This window comes from Mytilus trossulus, chromosome 4 (genome assembly GCF_036588685.1).
Source record: "Mytilus trossulus isolate FHL-02 chromosome 4, PNRI_Mtr1.1.1.hap1, whole genome shotgun sequence".
Classification (NCBI taxonomy): Eukaryota; Metazoa; Mollusca; class Bivalvia; order Mytilida; family Mytilidae; genus Mytilus; species Mytilus trossulus.
Genome location: NC_086376.1, coordinates 39,042,240 through 39,061,173, shown reverse-complemented (window position 1 = coordinate 39,061,173; position 18,934 = coordinate 39,042,240). Strand labels below are relative to the sequence as shown.

The window sequence follows — 18,934 nt, the reverse complement described above, 5'->3', positions numbered from 1 at the left end:
CTTCATTTCATGTTTATTTTTATTTTACATTTATTCCCTACAAAATACTGAGGGCTTTTCCAAAATTGATGGCATGGGGGGAAGAAAGGCACTTTTATCAAAATTGATGGGTGGTAATTATTTAAGAAAGATTGCTTGAACATTTAAATGAAATATCCAATTTAAAATGTATGCATGGTGGGGTCAATTAAAAGTTCCTTCCTTCAATATGATAAGGAGTTATTTTTTCTAATGTTATTTAAGGCATTGGATTTCTGTCCCATTTACATAGTAAGGAATTTATATGTTGTTTGTGGTTACCTTGACCATCTTTTTTTCTTGTGAAAATACACCAAGTATTTTTTCTGCTGGTAGGGTTGAAGAAAAACAAAGAATCAACAGCCAAATTCAAAATGAAAAAGCCCTTGGACATTATCCTCTATAATATCAAGTGACTATACCTAGAAGGAACTTGATTTTTGTTCAGCACTGTCCTACCAGTAGTGTCCATTCTCTGTATGATCAGATGATCTAGCACCATTTTACGTTTAGCTCTCTCCACAATATCTTCTTCTACACTGTTCTTTGTCACTAACCTATATACACTAACCTAAATACAAAATATTCGAAATGCATATTAAAAATTTTGCTGTGTGCTTATTTTCTGGAATAAAGTGTATGAACATAAATTTATAAACATTCTTCTTGTTACATTGAAGACCTGTTGGTGACCTTCCGATGTTGTTTTTGCTATGGTCGGGTTGTTGTCTCTTTGATACATTCCCCATTTCCATTCTCAATATTATTTTATAAGCCATTTTAAAAAATAATGGACTCGTCTTTTAAAATAGAAAATAAGTATAAATGACATTTTGAGAGATAAAATTGAGAAAGGAAATGGTCAATGTGTCAAAGCGACAACCACCCAACCATAGAACAGACAACAGCCGAAGGCCACCAATGGGTCTTCAATGTAGCGAGAATTCCCACACCGGTAGGTGTCCTTCAGCTGGCCCCTAAAAAATATGCATACTAGTAAGTACAGTGATAATGGACATCATACTAAACTCCTGATTTGGGACAGGCCCAAAATTGTGGCGGGGTTAAACATGTTTATGAGATCTCAATACTCCCCCTATATCTCTAGCCAATGTATAAAAGTAAACACATAACAATAAGCACATTAAAATTCAGTTCAAGAGAAGTCAGAGTCTGATGTCAAAAGATGTACCAAAAAGAAAATAAACAAAATGACAATAAACAAAATGACAATAATGCATAAATAACAACAGACTACTGGCAGTTAACTGACATGCCAGCTCCAGACCTCAATTAAACTGATTGAAAGACTAACCTAGTTTCGAATTTCTTCAAATATACAAGTAGTCAATTCAATAAGGCTTTGGCAAATTTCAAACTAGTATTCAGAAAATATTTGATACACTAAGCCAAAAACTTTTAAATACATAAATATCTTTTTTGTTCATGAAAATCTTCTTACTACTAAAACAGCTATCTGATGACATAACATTATGCAGACTTCAGAATTAATTTAAAATGTCAATTCTGTGTCAAAACTTTACAAATTAGCAATTTTCTTGCACATTCTCATAAGCATGGTCCTTTAAGCATACATTTTCATTCAGTTTTGTTTATGATATCATTCAGAAGAACTTCAACACTGCATTTGTTGCCAATGTTCAAGCTAATATATCAGCAGTAAGTATTCACATTCTTTCTTTTTGAATTGTGTTTTGTCAAGGGCAATAGTTTTTCATTGTTGAAGAAACGAGGCATTTATCTTTTTTATTTTTTTTACTTCTAAATTATAATATAAGGATTTTTCACACAAACTTCATGATTTTTTTCAAACTGCAATTTTGGGCAATTTTTCACAACAACTACTCTACATCTCATTTTTTTCAATTTGTCAGATATTCGCTGCTTAAAAATATCTTTAATACAATAAACTTTCTTAATAAAATCTGCCCCTACAGTCGGATGTTAAACTGTACCTGTTTTTTCTGCCCTATACGATGAGCTCTAGCTTGAGCTTGGAGATCGTTCTGTGGGTTCCAATCACTATCAAATATTATCACAGTATCAGCAGTGGCCAAATTTACTCCAAGACCACCAGCTCTTGTTGACAACAGGAAACAAAAATCCTAAAAATATTCAATTTTTTCATCAATAAATCAATCCTGTGCATATTTTTAAACAATGACTATTTTCAGAATTTCATGTGCACTTATCATTGGGACTCATCCACGGCCAGCAGAACAATTTAAGATCAGTCAATTTAACTCCTGTATATACTTTAGTAACAATATTATCAGCAAAAAAGCAAGACAAAATTTCATAACCCTGTAACAGTTAACCTAAAAACTAACTTGATTGATTTGCTAGGTAATGCTATTCTTCTTTCATTGTCTTTATTCAGAGAGTATTTTTTCTTGGAAGAAAAGAACTTTACTGATATGCTATATGCAATTGTGTCTTATTTCTTCCTCAGAATCATTTATAGAAATATTATTTCTGAGGTCTTAGATTAATACACATTGAAAATTAAGAAATAATTCATGGGGGCTTGAATATATCGTTATTTTACCACAGGTTGGCCCTTTATGACAAAATATTTTACCCTGAGCGTTAGCAAGGGGTAAAATCTCGGCATAAAGGGACAACCCGTGGTAAAATCTAGATATATTCAAGCCCCCATGAATTATTTGGAATCTAATAGGACAAATACGGCAATTATTTTGGATCAAAGCGCTCTAGGTGGGGGCAAATATTTGCCGTTATCATAAATAAACGCACTATTAAATTGACTTAAAAGAACAGGGCAAACTGAATAAGAAACGTGTTTTAACTATTTATAATAACGTATTAAGATAGTTTTGGAATGAATTTAAATGATAATTTTCTTATATGTCTAACATGTATAAAAAAAAATGGCTTATACCACATTTTAGCATCGTTTGTTTACGTTTCCTTGTTGTGATGATTTTCGGATTCACATGTGTGAATTTTCCCGTAAAATGTTTATTTTCTTACGTCATCTTTCTATGACGTCGGGTTCCTCATTCATTAAAAAACATATGACGTGGGGGTACAATGGGAACAGCCCATGATATATATTCATATTTTACCACGGGTGTGTACTCAAAGCGTTTGAAGGACGTCATATTAGAATGAAAATTAGTAACTAGAACATAATCCTCATGGTTCTTTAGTATATCATGAAATAAAAGTTTTAGTGTAATTGGTGGAAGATTTAAAGTCTTACCGATGATCCTTCAGCATTAAAGTGGTCCAAAGCCTGTTTTCTTATGTCACTTCTGATCCCTCCATCCAACCTCTAAAACAAATAATAATACTTGCTCTTATACATGCTGATTTAGGTAAAACAACCATTAAATTTGTAATTGTATATCTATTATACTATCAGTCACTTTTTGAATAGGAAATCTATATTTTATATACTGTCCTATTTAATTTTAAAACGCAAAAAAAAGCTATGAAAACATGGATATTTTGCCTGATCTATCAACATGATCAAGGTGTTCTAACAACAGAGATTTAACAGAACTTTAAATGGTATATTTGCTGAGGATATCATCAGATTTTTTGTAAGAAGCCCTTCTTTCCAATAGGCCATAAGATAAGATTTTTCGTGTATTTTCCTTTCTATAAATGTAAGACAATATGTCACTGTCTCCCTCCATACTATCATCCTTATTTTTCAAACATTGTTCATAATAAACCAAATCTAACATTACAACTTAATATCCAGTGTTCTCCCCAGGATTTTTTTAAGGCGCAAAATTCAAGGGCGTGTAAATCTTTTTATAGTGAACTTTTGGGATCTGAATCAATCAATCATAAATCATGACATGGAATATGAATTATAATGCTCTTTGTTGAGTGTTAAATAAATTGAATGCAGAGTATTAATGATTTACAAGAATATAGTTATATGAAATAAATTGAAGAAGTCAAAATATAAATATTCATCTCTGTACTCTCTGCTCCTTCTAAGGATATTGTTTAAAGATAGTGTTATTTTGTTGGACAGACTGTTCCTCAATTTTGTCTTTATACTCTTCAGTGTTGAAAACCCCCTCTCACAATAACTTTTGCTTATATCCCCTTTTTATTTCTATGCCATGAAAATTCAGTCAACCACTTGTCATTGAAACCAGAAACATGGTGCTGTTATTACTTGCCAAAACTTTAGCTCAGTTGGGATTAGGAGAAGCATTAACATCTGATTATACTGACAGCTGAGTGTAGAGGGAGGTGTATTCCCCTTTTCATTAGAAGTCATTGGTATGAAAAAAAACCTTCTACTTCCATCATCTGCCTTTTGCTAGGAATTCACCCCTTTGTTATTTGCAGAGAACATGTTCATTCAGAATTAATAAAATCAAATATGGTTAAGTTATTTGGTATACAACTTTTTAAAACAAATATTTTAATGAACAGCTGGACCAGTTTCCGTAGTTTGACATTTTAATATTACGCTTCCGTCATGTCCGTGTACATTATTGTTAAAACCTATCTTTGGCAGGAAGATATCAACAAAACTCAAGATTTAAAAAAAATTAAGATCATTGAAATTATTTACTAGTGACATTATACAGAAGCTACGGCGATTCCGTATCCGTGTTGATTGTCACATATTTCCAGACGAACGGACTCACGATCAATGTTCAATGATCATTTTATATCTAAAAATATGAGTTTGAAACGAATTTACCTTGCAAGCAACATTTTTCACTTTCAAATAAAATAAATCTCTTCTCGCTATCTTAAATCAAATTTTATTTTATTTTTTTCAACTTCAAATACTCTCATTCGTAATTTCAATCGTAAATATCTTAAGCAATGTGTATTCAAATTTATCAAGTGTATTGCACACGTTCATTGGTCGTGTTTAAATAGATTCTTCTCCCAACCAATGAAAAAATTTGTTATATAAATGGTCCAGTAATCACACACATGATGCGTAATACAATGTATTTGCGATCTATTTCTTCAATTTCTGCATTGAAGTTTTTAATTTTCTTTAATTTTCTTCTAAAATATCTATCTTCTTGATGATCATGTACGCTATTACATGATAACATAGTCCGATAAGGCTGAGATAAGCGTGGCCCAGGTAAAACTAATTATCAGTTATTGCGTAACTCTGACCAATCTCTCAGCGGTGATCAGCAACTTGACAATTTTAACCAACATTTATAATGAAAATGTGAAAATTAACACGCTGTGGGTTCAAGTATGACATGTATGATGGGACAGCGGCCAATGAAGACGCTGCGGGAATTGCGAAAATATTATGAAGGCGCTGCGATGCCGCAGCGTCATATCGGCCTTGGGAGAACACTGATATCAATTAGAATGTCTTACCCCTATTTTTGCCATTTTTACCTATTATGTCTGTTTGTTTTGCTCACATATTGTTGTCAATATAATTGAATTTGGTGTGACTGTCATACAAGTGACAGGTTTAGTTAGCATTAAAACCAAGTTTAATCCACCACTTTCTACAGAAAAAAAATGCCTGTACCAAGTCAAAATATCACAGTTATTATCCATTCATTTGATGTGTTTGAGCTTTTGATTTTGCCATTTGATTAGGGACTTTCCTTTTTGAATTTTCATCGCAGTTCAGTATTTTTTGTGATTTTACTTTTACAATCTGGAAAACTTAGAATTTCTAGCACTATAAGAAGGAAGCATAGAACATCTTATAACATAGATATAAGAAGATGTGGTATGAGTGCCAATGAGACAACTCTCTATCCAAGTCACAATTTATAAAAGTAAACCATTACAGGTCAAGGTACAGTCTTCAACACGAAAGCATCTTATGTCTAATAAACCTACCTGGAAAGCATAACGTTTCTGTTGTAAATAATCACTAAGAATATCCAACATCCTAACCATCTGAGAAAATATTAGCACTCTATGTCCTGTCTCTTTCAGACGTGTCAATAATTTGTCTAACAGAATTAATTTCCCACTTCCTTTTATTAACGCTGTGAGTTTGTCCATGCTATCATCTTCAGGTGGACGTGTCAGTGATGTGTGATTACAACATTTTTTAAGTTCCATTATGATATTTACAAAACTAGATGCATTTCCTTTCAGTCCTTTACTAAGTGCTCTATAGTTTTTTGTTAAAATCCATCTGAAACAGAAATTAAAAATTTAAGTTTTATGTTCAATAACTTTAAAAGCAAAACTGTTTTCAGGGATTTATTTATCTTTGTTCTATTTTAAAAATTCCCTTTCTCATTGTTGGAGACTTAATTGTGACGTTTGGATTAAAATTGAGATTAACTTTTGCTGTTGGATAATTCTCCATGATATATTTACCTATAATATGTAATATAATTATTTGTATAAATACAAGTGGTCTTATTAAACATCCCCTTTCATTCATATTACCGATTTAGGGAAGAATGGACCTCCCAATCTTAGTTTTTTATTCTTATGTAAACTTTTTACTCTAGTGTTTTTTCCTATTGGCATATTTCAATTTTGTAGTGCTATTAACTTTAAAGTTGCACTTTTCTGATTGAAGCATAGAACCTTTGTATTGTTAAACTCACTTGTAATACTGTTTCTGTAAAGAAGACATTTCAACTCTAAGAATTTGTTCCGTCTGAAATAAAATACAGTACATGTTATTCAATAGATAATAATATGAACAACTTAAATATTTACTATCATTGCTTTATTTATTAAGGATTTCATACTATATGGTCCTTTTTTTTTTACCCCTTAAGGCAAAGTCACAAGAATAATTTGATCAAAAACAAAACCAGGATATTGTGTAGATACTGAGCATGTTAGATGTTATTCTGATAAGGGGGTTTGTAGATACTGAGCATGTTAGATGTTATTCTGATAAGGGGGTTTGTAGATACTGAGCATGTTAGATGTTATTCTGATAAGGGGGTTTGTAGATACTGAGCATGTTAGATGTTATTCTGATAAGGGGGTTTGTAGATACTGAGCATGTTAGATGTTATTCTGATAAGGGGGTTTGTAGATACTGAGCATGTTAGATGTTATTCTGATAAGGGGGTTTGTAGATACTGAGCATGTTAGATGTTATTCTGATAAGGGGGTTTGTAGATACTGAGCATGTTAGATGTTATTCTGATAAAGGGGTTTGTAGATACTGAGCATGTTAGATGTTATTCTGATAAGGGGGTTTGTAGATACTGAGCATGTTAGATGTTATTCTGATAAGGGGTTTTGTAGATACTGAGCATGTTAGATGTTATTCTGATAAGGGGGTTTGTAGATACTGAGCTTGTTAGATGTTATTCTGATAAAGGGGTTTGTAGATACTGAGCATGTTAGATGTTATTCTGATAAGGGGTTTTGTAGATACTTAGCATGTTAGATGTTATTCTGATAAAGGGGATTTCAGAGAAGAAGCAAATACAACTGTGTATTGTTGAGTGCAGATATGACAATCTCTATGTCATGCCAAAATAACCCCCAAAAACATTCAAATGAAGAGGATTCAAAGACATTTCATTCTGTAAAGGGTTGCACAAAATTCTGTCACACAGTTGTGGTAGAAAAGTGGGACAGATAGACTCTATACCAGACTCCTCAATGACCACTGACTATTTAAGTACACAGGAGATATAATAAATACCAATAAAAGAATACCATCTCAGCAGTTATCATTGAGAGTATAGACATGTGATGGGCCATACATAAAATGTCTGTCTGGATGGTGTGCCAATACCATAGCAAATATTCTGTAATATACCTTTGAAGGGAGAGATTTTTCAACATCTTTCTTGACTCTCCGTAACAGGTACGGTTCTAGTTGTTTGTGAAGTCCTGCAAATCCAACTTTTTCTTGCGATGAATATTTCTCTTCAAAATCTGGCCAATTATCAAATCTGCACAAATAAATGAAAGATATCAATACCTACTTTAATTTTGAACAGTTGCAAATTTTAGAAATGAAGTATCTAATATGTAATGAACAAAAAATAATACAATGTACACTGAATGCAAGAGATATACTGCAGATGAGGTTGTGTTCTTGGCGGTTCTAATTTTCGTGCCTTTCAAAAGTAAAGGTTAACCAAGAATTTTAGCATTCAACAAAATTCAAATTTACAATTATCAAAGTAAAATAATTTTTAAGACAGAAAAAAGACAGAAATAAGCTTCATCAGTCTTTAAGACATTATTAAAGCTCCTAATATGTAACAAATTTCTATATTTCACACTCTTTCAAAATCTATTTACTTTCTTGCATCATTTCAGTAACTATGGTAAATAACATATACTTACTTTTGAGGCATAATGAAATGGAGCAGAGCCCACAGCTCTTTCAATGAGTTCTGTAAAGGGGTACCAGTGATGAGAAGTCGGTGGTTTGTGTTAAATTCAAACAAAGATTTATAAAGAAGTGAATCATCATTCTTCAGTCTGTGGGCTTCATCTACCATCAATGCAGCCCATGAAACCCCTCCTAAAAATGACTGAAAAAACAAACAGACATCATCAATGAAGCCCATGAAACCCCTCCTAAAAATGACTGAAAAAACAAACAGACATCATCAATGAAGCCCATGAACCCCCTCCTGAAAATGACTGAAAGAACAAATAGACATCATCAATGCAGCACATGAAACACCTCCTGAAAATGACTGAAAAAAAACAGACATCATCAATGGAGCCCATGAAACCCCTCCTGAAAATGACTGAAAAAACAAACAGACATCATCAATGCAGCCCATGAAACCCCTCCTAAAAACGACAGAAAAATCAAACAGACATCATCAATGCAGCCCATGAAACCCCTCCTAAAAATGACAGAAAAACAAACAGACATCATAAATGGAGCCCATGAAACCCCTCCTAAAAATGACTGAAAAAACAAACAGACATCATCAATGCAGCCCATGAAACCCCTCCTAAAAATGACTGAAAAAAACAGACATCATCAATGGAGCCCATGAAACACCTCCTGAAAATGACAGAAAAAACAAACAGACATCATAAATAGAGCCCATGAAACCCCTCCTAAAAATGATTGAAAAAACAAACAGACATCATCAATGCAGCCCATGAAACCCCTCCTAAAAATGACAGAAAAAACAAACAGACATCATAAATGGAGCCCATGAAACCCCTCCTAAAATGACTGAAAAAACAAACAGACATCATCAATGGAGCCCATGAAACACCTCCTAAAAATAACAGAAAAAAAACAGACATCATCAATGCAGCCCATGAAACCCCTCCTAAAAATGACAGAAAAAACAAACAGACATCATAAATGGAGTCCATGAAACACCTCCTAAAAATGACTGAAAAAACAAACAGACATCATCAATGGAGCCCATGAAACCCCTCCTAAAAATGACTGAAAAAACAAACAGACATCATCAATGGAGCCCATGAAACCCCTCCTAAAAATGACAGAAAAAACAAACAGACATCATAAATGGAGCCCATGAAACCCCTCCCAAAAATGACTGAAAAAACAAACAGACATCATAAATGGAGCCCATGAAACCCCTCCTAAAAATGACTGAAAAAACAAACAGACATCATAAATGGAGCCCATGAAACACCTCCTAAAAATGACTGAAAAAACAAACAGACATCATAAATGGAGCCCATGAAACACCTCCTGAAAATGACTGAAAAAACAAACAAACATCATCAACGCAGCCCTTGAAACCCCTCCTTATTTAAGTCACTTTTATATGACAAAATATATATACTTTATGATAAAACTTGTATTTATTTACGATCAGAATTATGTTGTTAATTAATTGAGCAGTTCCTATAGTTTTTTAGTCAGATGCTACCAAAATCCATTAATCTCACGAAGTCTCGTTAAGTTAAAGATTTTATCATTTTTTTACTAAAAAGCCTATCAGCTTCATTTCCTGTTAGATATATACTGTTCTCAGTATAAATGAACTAACTTAAATAATTGTATCCATACCTTGTCTTTAAGCAAGATTTCATATGTTGTAAGGATAACATTAAACTTTAACCTTTTATTTCCACCATGCTGCCATTCATACTCTCTTATCTGAAAGACAAAAAGTGAATATATTATGCATTGAAGTCCATCTAAATGATATCTTTTTTGGACTAAGCGTAGTATCTTAATTAGAATGACCATGCCTGTAGAAGGGTGGGAGGGCCGTTTATTTTGTGGGTTATCTGTTATAAGACATGTAACTCAAATAACACACTTATGAACCAAATATTAGCTCATCATATCCAAGTCCAAGCAATTTAAATCTGTGAATAATGCAAAGTGGATATTTAACTCATCATTGTATGAACAGTTGCATCATGGCAGATAAAATAATTGATGATATTTTTAATTGGAAGTTTTAGCAAAAAAATCAAATAAATTGTGCCATGTGTTTAATTGTGAAGAGAAAATTTTAACCACAACATATTCTATAGTCTGTCTGTCCATAGTCAAGAGCCTGTTTTTGAGTGTTTATCATATTTGTTTTTTGTAAATTGATTTGAGCAGTTTGTTTTATATTGTTCTATTGAACCACTGTCCAAGGTTTAAGGGAAGGGTTTATGCACTTGCTAATATGCTTATTTACCATGCCACATTCTAGATCTGTATTTGCCTGACTCAAATCTGGAGCCTAAACTCTGTGGATGTCGTTGTTTATAGTATATACCAGTAGTTCGGTACACAAATCAGGCAGTAAATTTTTCTCATTTGAATTGGGTTTAAATTTTGTTATTTATGGGCCTAATATAGCTTGCTATGTTGCATCGGATTAGCACACTGTTGAAGGTCATACCATGACCTTTAGTTGCTAACTTCTACCTCATTTCTCTCTTGGGGAGAGTTGTTGTCTCATTTGCAATCATACAACATCTTATCACTTTTATATTCACACTACACATCAGCTTTCTCATTAATTAATCATGTTACATTCATATCAGTTTTCTCACTAATAAAAACTTCAGGAGCAGTCAACTTACCATATTACGACTAGAAATATCTCCAAGGTAAGTGACCACATTCATCTCTGGTCCCCAATTTTTGAACTCTCTCTGCCATGCCACTAATGTAGACAAAGGTACTACTACTAAGAAAGGCCCATACAACTGATAATATGTATACATTATCTGTAGAAATGATATGGTCTGAATAGTTTTCCCTAGTCCCATTTCATCTGCTAATATGGAAGAATTAAGCCTGAAAATAAAATCAAGAATTTGCATTCAAACACTGGTGTTGTCTAGTTTTAACATATATACCAAAGAACAAATAAAAATCATTTGACTAACTTACATTAAATCTTTTTTGTTATAAAACTTGTGTACATATCAAATTTCATCACACTAAAATATATGAAATGTATTGAGTGTTGGTGGGTTGCTGTTTCATTGATGGAATGAACCACATCTCTCCTTCATTTCTAATGTTTAAATGGAAGAATTTCCACACTGAACAATAGGGAGTTGTTTACAAATTACATAGGGCTATTTAAAAATTAAATTGTGGTTAACATGGGAGGTACAAGACCAATTTTACTTATAATTCTTACAAAATTTTCAGGAAAATGCTACTACTCAAATTGAATCAGTTTCAGTGAATCCCATCCCCTTACCCAAAACTTTTTGACACATAGCAGCAATTTTCACTATATTGATAACACAAGTTACCTCTACACTCGGTATTTGGTTTACAGTTTTGTCTGAACTTACTTTGACCAAGCATGCATCAACCAATTAACTCCTTCTAATTGATAATCTCGTAAATCTAAATTATCAACTCCACCGATACATGATGGCTGGTCTTTAAATGGCTGATACTTTGGTCTGTACTTTAAACACTACAACAACAAAAACATGCTATATATAAGTCTAATTTACTATTCTCTAAAAGTTTAATTCATTCTGCTCTTCAAAGTTTTTTATCCGGACTAAAGCCAGTTATTTCCAAGAGGGGGTTGGATACAACCCTACTCAACTTTAACAGTGCTTGTTTTCAAATCAGGTATGTTTGACTTGCTATTTTATTCACATTATTTTGCAACAGGACAAGTACACATTTAACCTGATAAACAAACAGATTATCCCATTACTACAAACATGTTCACTATTTATAACAATATCTTACTAATGAAAAAATTTTGGTTGGTTCATGAAACAGAAAAAGCTTATGTTTTACCAATTGTTGGCGTTAGAACTCTCATGAATAGCAAATCAATTCATGAAAATTGATACATATAAAAGCATTGAAACAAGTTGGTTTCTATACATATCATATCTTCATAACCTTTCACAATCTATAGCAACCTAGTAGAGAAAAACTTAAATGATTCAGCTACTGTGAATTCCTTTTTATTCATAAGATACCAATTTTCATGGATTGTGTGGGTTACAGAAAGAATTAAAATGTTCAACAAAAAAACATTTAAAAAAAAAAAGGTTGTATACAGACTGGCAAATCCTTGAAAATATAAGTTAAATACAGTATTCACCAAAATAAACGTATTTACAGTTGACTAAATCTGCATGGACAAGATTACAGAACTTACTTTGGTTAACTTTGACGGAGTTTTTTGAGACTTGTTTCTGGCATGATACTCATCAATGATGGATTGAAATCTCCGAGCCAAGAGTTCACCATCCTCCCATGTACAGTCTGAGTATGGTAATCCCTGCCATTTCACAAAGTAATCAGGGTAGCCATTGTTCTCATTGGCCATTTTCTGATTGGAATGAGCTAAAATAGGCAAATGTATACTTGACACATACATGTTAAAACATCTACATGAGTTTTTAAAGTCACTATGAACGCAGATTAACTATACTTTAGCTAGACTTGCTGTAAAAATGTTCTATCCCCAATGTTTGAATTAGGTTCAAAAGATTATTACTGATAAGGCAAATGATTTATTTCATATTTCATTTGAAGTCTATTACATACAGTTAACATTGATATTTAGGTTGTTATTTTCTATATTTCAATGCATAGACTTTTTGCCCAGGGGTTGAATGTGTGCATTAAAAATAACCTTGTCCTTCATACAAATAGTTCTCCTTTCTTCAACCTTGACTGTATTACTTATGTATTGATGCAAAACTGCAACCCTAAAAACAACATTTAGTTAAGAATGATGTTTAAGGTTTCCTACCTTGTTGAAACATTGGTAATTATAGCTTTACCTGTAAATAACATATATTTTATATTTTATAAGTAAATTCCCAGGCCATGGTTAATATCCTATTAACTTTTTTTCAGTTTATTGAAACATGCATTCTTTTTTTTGTGTTTTAAAACTTATCTATATATTCAACACTTTATTACCTATAATTCTCTCTGCATTTATGTATTGTTCATATAAATCTTCCATCATTTCCTTCTGTAGTTCATAATATTCTACATCCTCAGGAGAAGCTAGTCTCTTCCTAGAAAAACGAAAAGTAAGACTCCTGTAATGTCCTCTTAAATGAAAAATAGCCTACCAAAATAATGCCTAGGTTCTCAAGCTACTTTAGTCTAGTCAGTGAATAATAATAAGAATACCTAATTTTCACATTTTTGTAAGGCACAGACAACTCCTTTAAGTTATTAAAAAAACACAAAATAAATTGAGATGCGACTGGGCCTGAGAAGCTTGTAGGATTTTTATGTGTGGCCTAAATATGTTTTGTCTGTAGTGTAGTTTAACAAGAATTTTTTTTTTGACAATGTAGGATATTCTTCCCCAACTGAGATCAAACTATATTTACTACTAACCAATATCTTTTAGTTTATGCAAATGCCTGAAATTCAGTAATGAAGACAGTAAAACAAATATATGACATTATTTTTTTTAAGGTAAATTAATTCTTTTTTTATCTCCCTTAGACCATGAAATGAAAATAGGTTTTAATTTATTCCTATTTTGTTCCATTATTCAAAAACATTAGGAATTCTCATTACTTTCAGAAAGAAATATATTCTTTCTCACTGACAAAATGATTATTTTAGTTTTCAAATTGTCATACATCCAAGACAACACAGATCATAAACAAATTCTGAAGTTTTTCTTACCATTCATTAATTTCATTTAAATTTTTCAGATAATTTTCTAATTTCTTCAATCCATTAACTTTTTGTTCTTTGAGATTTTCATAAGTTTCCCAAGTATTGTGGATATTTGCCCAGTTCTTCCATTTGATAAGAAACTGCTGTTCCACTTCATTGATGCTAGGATCACAGCCATCATTGGGATCCCCATTCTCCAATACATTGTATATGGTGGTTCTGCTTCCAGTTGCTATGGACATAGGATTTGTATTATTCAAATTCTGTATTGCATATATACCAATTAGAGATACAAGTTTATACTAAGGATCCTAATTAATAAAAAATCATCAACATTCCAAAAAATACCAGTTTGGTTCATTTAGTATTGATGCAAGAGAATATCCAAGTTAAGATTTTTTAGCAAAGATTTATATTTTTCTAAATTAAACAATTTGCCTGTGGAAATTTGTTGATTTACAGTATGTATTTCATACTTGGATTCAGTTTTCATATATACATATATCAGACTCGAGTTTACTATTCTAATCAATCTTATGTTATGCATGTGATTGCCTCTATTTTTTGCTGACTGCCTAAATGTCTAGTGATAAAATTTAAGTATGAGTATGTCTTTTTTACTGTATTTTTATACTTTTCTGTATTGCAAAAACATGTATACGGAATTCTTCTTAGGTTTGTACATTTTGTGATATCATATGATCAGCAAAATTAACTTATTCCTCTATTTCAATGCACACTTATGATATGTGTTTTTCAAGTTTTGACTCATTTCATCTTTTTCCATTGACCTTATCTGTATTGCTCATCAACCCTCACTGAGTTATCCATATATACTTTGCTACATTATAATTTATGCATGTCTAACTGTTTTACCTGCTAATTGGGTATCGTACCTAATTTCTTTCCCATCCTTGTTTTATAAACTCTTTCAACAGTCTCTCTATTTTCAGCTTCAGCATCCTCTTCTTCTTGTGCCACTTCTACGACATCATCTGAATCTGTCACATCATCTGATTCTTCCTTGTAACTGAAGACAAATCAATATTTCATACATCTACCAATATTCAACACTAAAAATTATCAACGATATTCTCACATAAAATAATCAAGGACTATATTTAAAGCATTACCTGTCACAGAATGAACACGTAGACGTTTTTCTTTCTACAGATGCAATATCTGAGAACTTGAAAAATGTACTAGTTATAATCAAACATAAGAAGTACAATTGGAACTTTAATTTATAACTTTAATATCTACAGATACAATATCTGAAAAGTAAAACCAGATGCTCCGCAGGGCGTAGCTTTATACGACCGCAGAGGTTGAACCCTGAACGGTTGGGGCAAGTATGGACATAACATTCAAGCTGGATTCAGCTCTAAATTTGGATTGTGATTAAATAGTTGACACAGCATAGGTTTCTGACACAGAATGAATGTGTTCTAATGAAATTAAAATTTTTGTTTTCTCTTAGAGCAATTCACTATGCTGTTGAATATTATTCCTCTCAAAAAAATGTTTGAAGAAATTTTCTTTTTATTTATGAAATTTCAAATGAGAAAATTGAACCCATTTTTTTTAATCACATCCCCCTTTCCCTTATTCCAAAACTAATCTTAATTAAAATTTCTAATGGAGTTTGCAACAATTACTACTCATTTAAATACATCATAAAATATTAAGATGTAAAAAAACTGCTTGTTATCACTGAATGGTAAAGATTATTTTAATTTATCAGTTGGTAGTAAAAAGTGAATATACATTGTATATTGTATATATAACAAAGATTTAAGTTGATTCTGGACAAAGAAAGATAACTCCAAATAAAAAAAATCTAACAATTAGATATTTCTTGCTTACTATTCTGGACAAAGAAAGATAACTCTAATTTAAAACAAAATTGCTATTTCACAATATTGTGAAATTAGATATTTCTTGCCATTGCACAATACTGTGCAATTGAAAAGACTTGCTATTGCACAATACTTAATATAATAATTTTAGATCCTGATTTGGACCAACTTGAAAACTAGGCCCATAATCAAAAATCTAAGTACATGTTTAGATTCAGCATATCAAAGAGGCCCAAGAATTTGATTTTTGTTAAAATCAAACTTAGTTTAATTTTGGACCCTTTGGACTTTAATGTAGACCAATTTGAAACAAGACCAAAAATGAGGAATCTACATACACAGTTAGATTTGGCATATCAAAGAACCCCATTTATTCAATTTTTGATGAAATCAAACAAAGTTTAATTTTGGACCCCGATTTGGACCAACTTGAAAACTGGGCCGATAATCAAGAATCTAAGTACATTTTTAGATTCAGCATATCAAAGAACCCAACCGATTAATTTTTTGTCAAAATCAAACGAAGTTTAATTTTGGACCCTTTGGACCTTAATGTAGACCAATTTGAAAACAGGACCAAAAGTTAAAAATCTACATACACAGTTAGATTCGGCATATCAAAGAACCCCAATTATTCAATTTTGATGAAATCAAACAAAGTTTAATTTTGGACCTTTTGGGCCCCTTATTCCTAAACTGTTGGGACCAAAACTCCCAAAATCATTACCAACCTTCCTTTTATGGTCATAAACCTTGTGTTTAAATTTCATAGATTTCTATTTACTTATACTAAAGTTATGGTGCGAAAACCAAGAAAATGTTTATTTGGGTCCCTTTTTGGCCCCTAATTCCTAAACTGTTGGGACCTAAACTCCCAAAATCAATACCAACCTTCCTTTTGTGGTCATAAACATTGTGTTTAAATTTCATTATTTTCTATTTACTTAAACTAAAGTTATTGTGCGAAAACCAAGAATAATGCTTATTTGGGCCCTTTTTTGGCCCCTAATTCCTACGCTGTTGTAACCAAAACTCCCAAAATCAATCCCAACCTTTCTTTTGTGGTCATAAACCTTGTGTCAAAATTTCATAGATTTCTATTAACTTAAACTAAAGTTATAGTGCGAAAACCAAGAAAATGCTTATTTGGGCCCTTTTTGGCCCCTAATTCCTAAAATGTTGGGACCAAAACTCCCAAAATCAATACCAACCTTCCTTTTGTGGTCATAAACCTTGTGATAAAATTTGATAGATTTATATTCACTTTTACTAAAGTTAGAGTGCGAAAACTAAAAGTATTCGGACGACGACGACGACGACGACGACGACGACGACGCCAACGTGATAGCAATATACGACGAAAATTTTTTCAAAATTTGCGGTCGTATAAAAAGGGTGGGTTATATTCTTATATTTGTTGTTCTTTTGGGGCTTCAATTTATATTTATTATATATATTCTATTTTACATGTACTTTTTTTATAACCATGAACTGTTAACACATGGAATGGCATTGCTGGTAGCACAATTAGGGCTGTTACATAAAAGCAAACATTGAACCCAGGAAAGACACTTTCAAATCTCAAATATGGGTGGGTGTGATCTATGTACCGGTATTTGCATAGTGGTATTTGCATAGTGGTAATATAAGTGAAATTCTAATTTTCATCTTCATGGGGTTACCATATTATTATCCCTAGGTATCATGTATGTTTTAATTGAACAGTCATTATAAATTCTGGGTTGAAACTATTATCAAATGTAATATTGAGAGTATTCACCTCCTCACAAAGCATTTGATTATATTTAAAGTGATTGTAATATAGCTGCACACTGTTTATTAAGCAAGTATGGTGTTTCTTATCTACAGCCATAGAAATTTAGAATTTCAAAAGTGGCTAGATTGTGCAAAAGTGGCAAAATATGTAAAACTGAGGTCATAAGTAACAAATTCAATTTATAAACTGAATGCAGTCATAGGGGTGTAATCAAATAGGGCAAGAATTTACAGATACATTTATTACAATAACCAATTATATAAAAAAAAAGTCAAATGCAACATGTTTTCAATTTGATTACTCCCATTGCATAAGTTGTGCCAAGGAAGCATACTACTGTTTCAGAAAATGGTGCAGGAAAAAATATTAAATTTAAAAGCAAATAACCCCCCTTCAAACTTAAAAGATGAAATGCATAGTAAAAATAGTTGTGTTATTTTTACTTAATAAAGAAACACAAAAATAAACACTTAAGCAAATGAAGCATTTATAGCAATGTTTGACATGATCGATTATGAATTCTGTTTGTGCTTTACCCTATACACTTTCCTATTATTCCCATGTTTCATTTTAAATATATGTCTAAAAATTGTTGCATTGGACTTTTTGAGTTGATAATAAAAAGGCAATAGAACGTACCAGAGAATCAAAACTTAAAATTTACTAAAATAGAAGATGAAGCAGTGAAAGTTTTTCCAAGATTCCAACTCAAGGTGCGTATTTTATATACTTCTGCAGATATATCTTTGAAAGCCATAAAAAATATCATACATTTCAGATTAATTAAATGCTTTCACAAACAAGAGTTTCTAGAAAAGTATATATATATCCTTTTCTGTATATCTTATTACACACTTAGAAAAACTGACACAGAAAGCAAAATATTAATCTGAATGCAAAACTTAAATGTTGTTAGTCCAGAAAGACATTTCTTAGATTAGTAAAAATTAAATTAAAAATAGACTTGAAGTAACATAAGCATTATGTTTTAACTGTAAGAGATGTGAAATCCCTCACCAGACCCCTCTTCTGGACTGTTTTCTCCCAGATCTAGAACGAGGCTTTTGCCTGTAATTTAACAATAATGCAAAGATCTATATTTTAAAAAGAGAAACAATGTAACTTATACCTATCAAAAATTGCAGGTTAAGAATGGGACATAATTCAGTGTAAAATGCTCTCTTGTCAAAACTAATAAGACTTCGGATAAAGTGAGACCTGTCTCAACCTAAA

The 18,934-nt window shown here is 31.9% G+C and overlaps 1 protein-coding gene across 2 annotated transcripts in view; it reads right to left on the bottom strand.

Moving 5' to 3' along the window:
* The window catches only part of LOC134715272 (chromodomain-helicase-DNA-binding protein 1-like), a 48,226-nt gene that overhangs the window by 15,455 nt on the left and 13,837 nt on the right, over positions 1–18,934 (bottom strand). The window contains exons 8-22 of one of the 2 annotated variants that reach the window (XM_063577351.1): positions 18,719–18,769; positions 14,962–15,095; positions 14,072–14,297; positions 13,343–13,443; positions 12,570–12,757; positions 11,734–11,861; positions 11,005–11,221; positions 9,986–10,075; positions 8,317–8,507; positions 7,781–7,916; positions 6,600–6,652; positions 5,872–6,175; positions 3,266–3,337; positions 1,995–2,144; positions 441–589 (exon numbers count right to left, since the gene is read on the bottom strand). In XM_063577351.1, coding sequence (XP_063433421.1) covers positions 441–589; positions 1,995–2,144; positions 3,266–3,337; positions 5,872–6,175; positions 6,600–6,652; positions 7,781–7,916; positions 8,317–8,507; positions 9,986–10,075; positions 11,005–11,221; positions 11,734–11,861; positions 12,570–12,757; positions 13,343–13,443; positions 14,072–14,297; positions 14,962–15,095; positions 18,719–18,769 — 2,190 coding nt within the window. The remainder of the gene's footprint in view (positions 1–440; positions 590–1,994; positions 2,145–3,265; positions 3,338–5,871; positions 6,176–6,599; positions 6,653–7,780; positions 7,917–8,316; positions 8,508–9,985; positions 10,076–11,004; positions 11,222–11,733; positions 11,862–12,569; positions 12,758–13,342; positions 13,444–14,071; positions 14,298–14,961; positions 15,096–18,718; positions 18,770–18,934) is intronic. The other variant, XM_063577352.1, reaches the window with a different exon arrangement.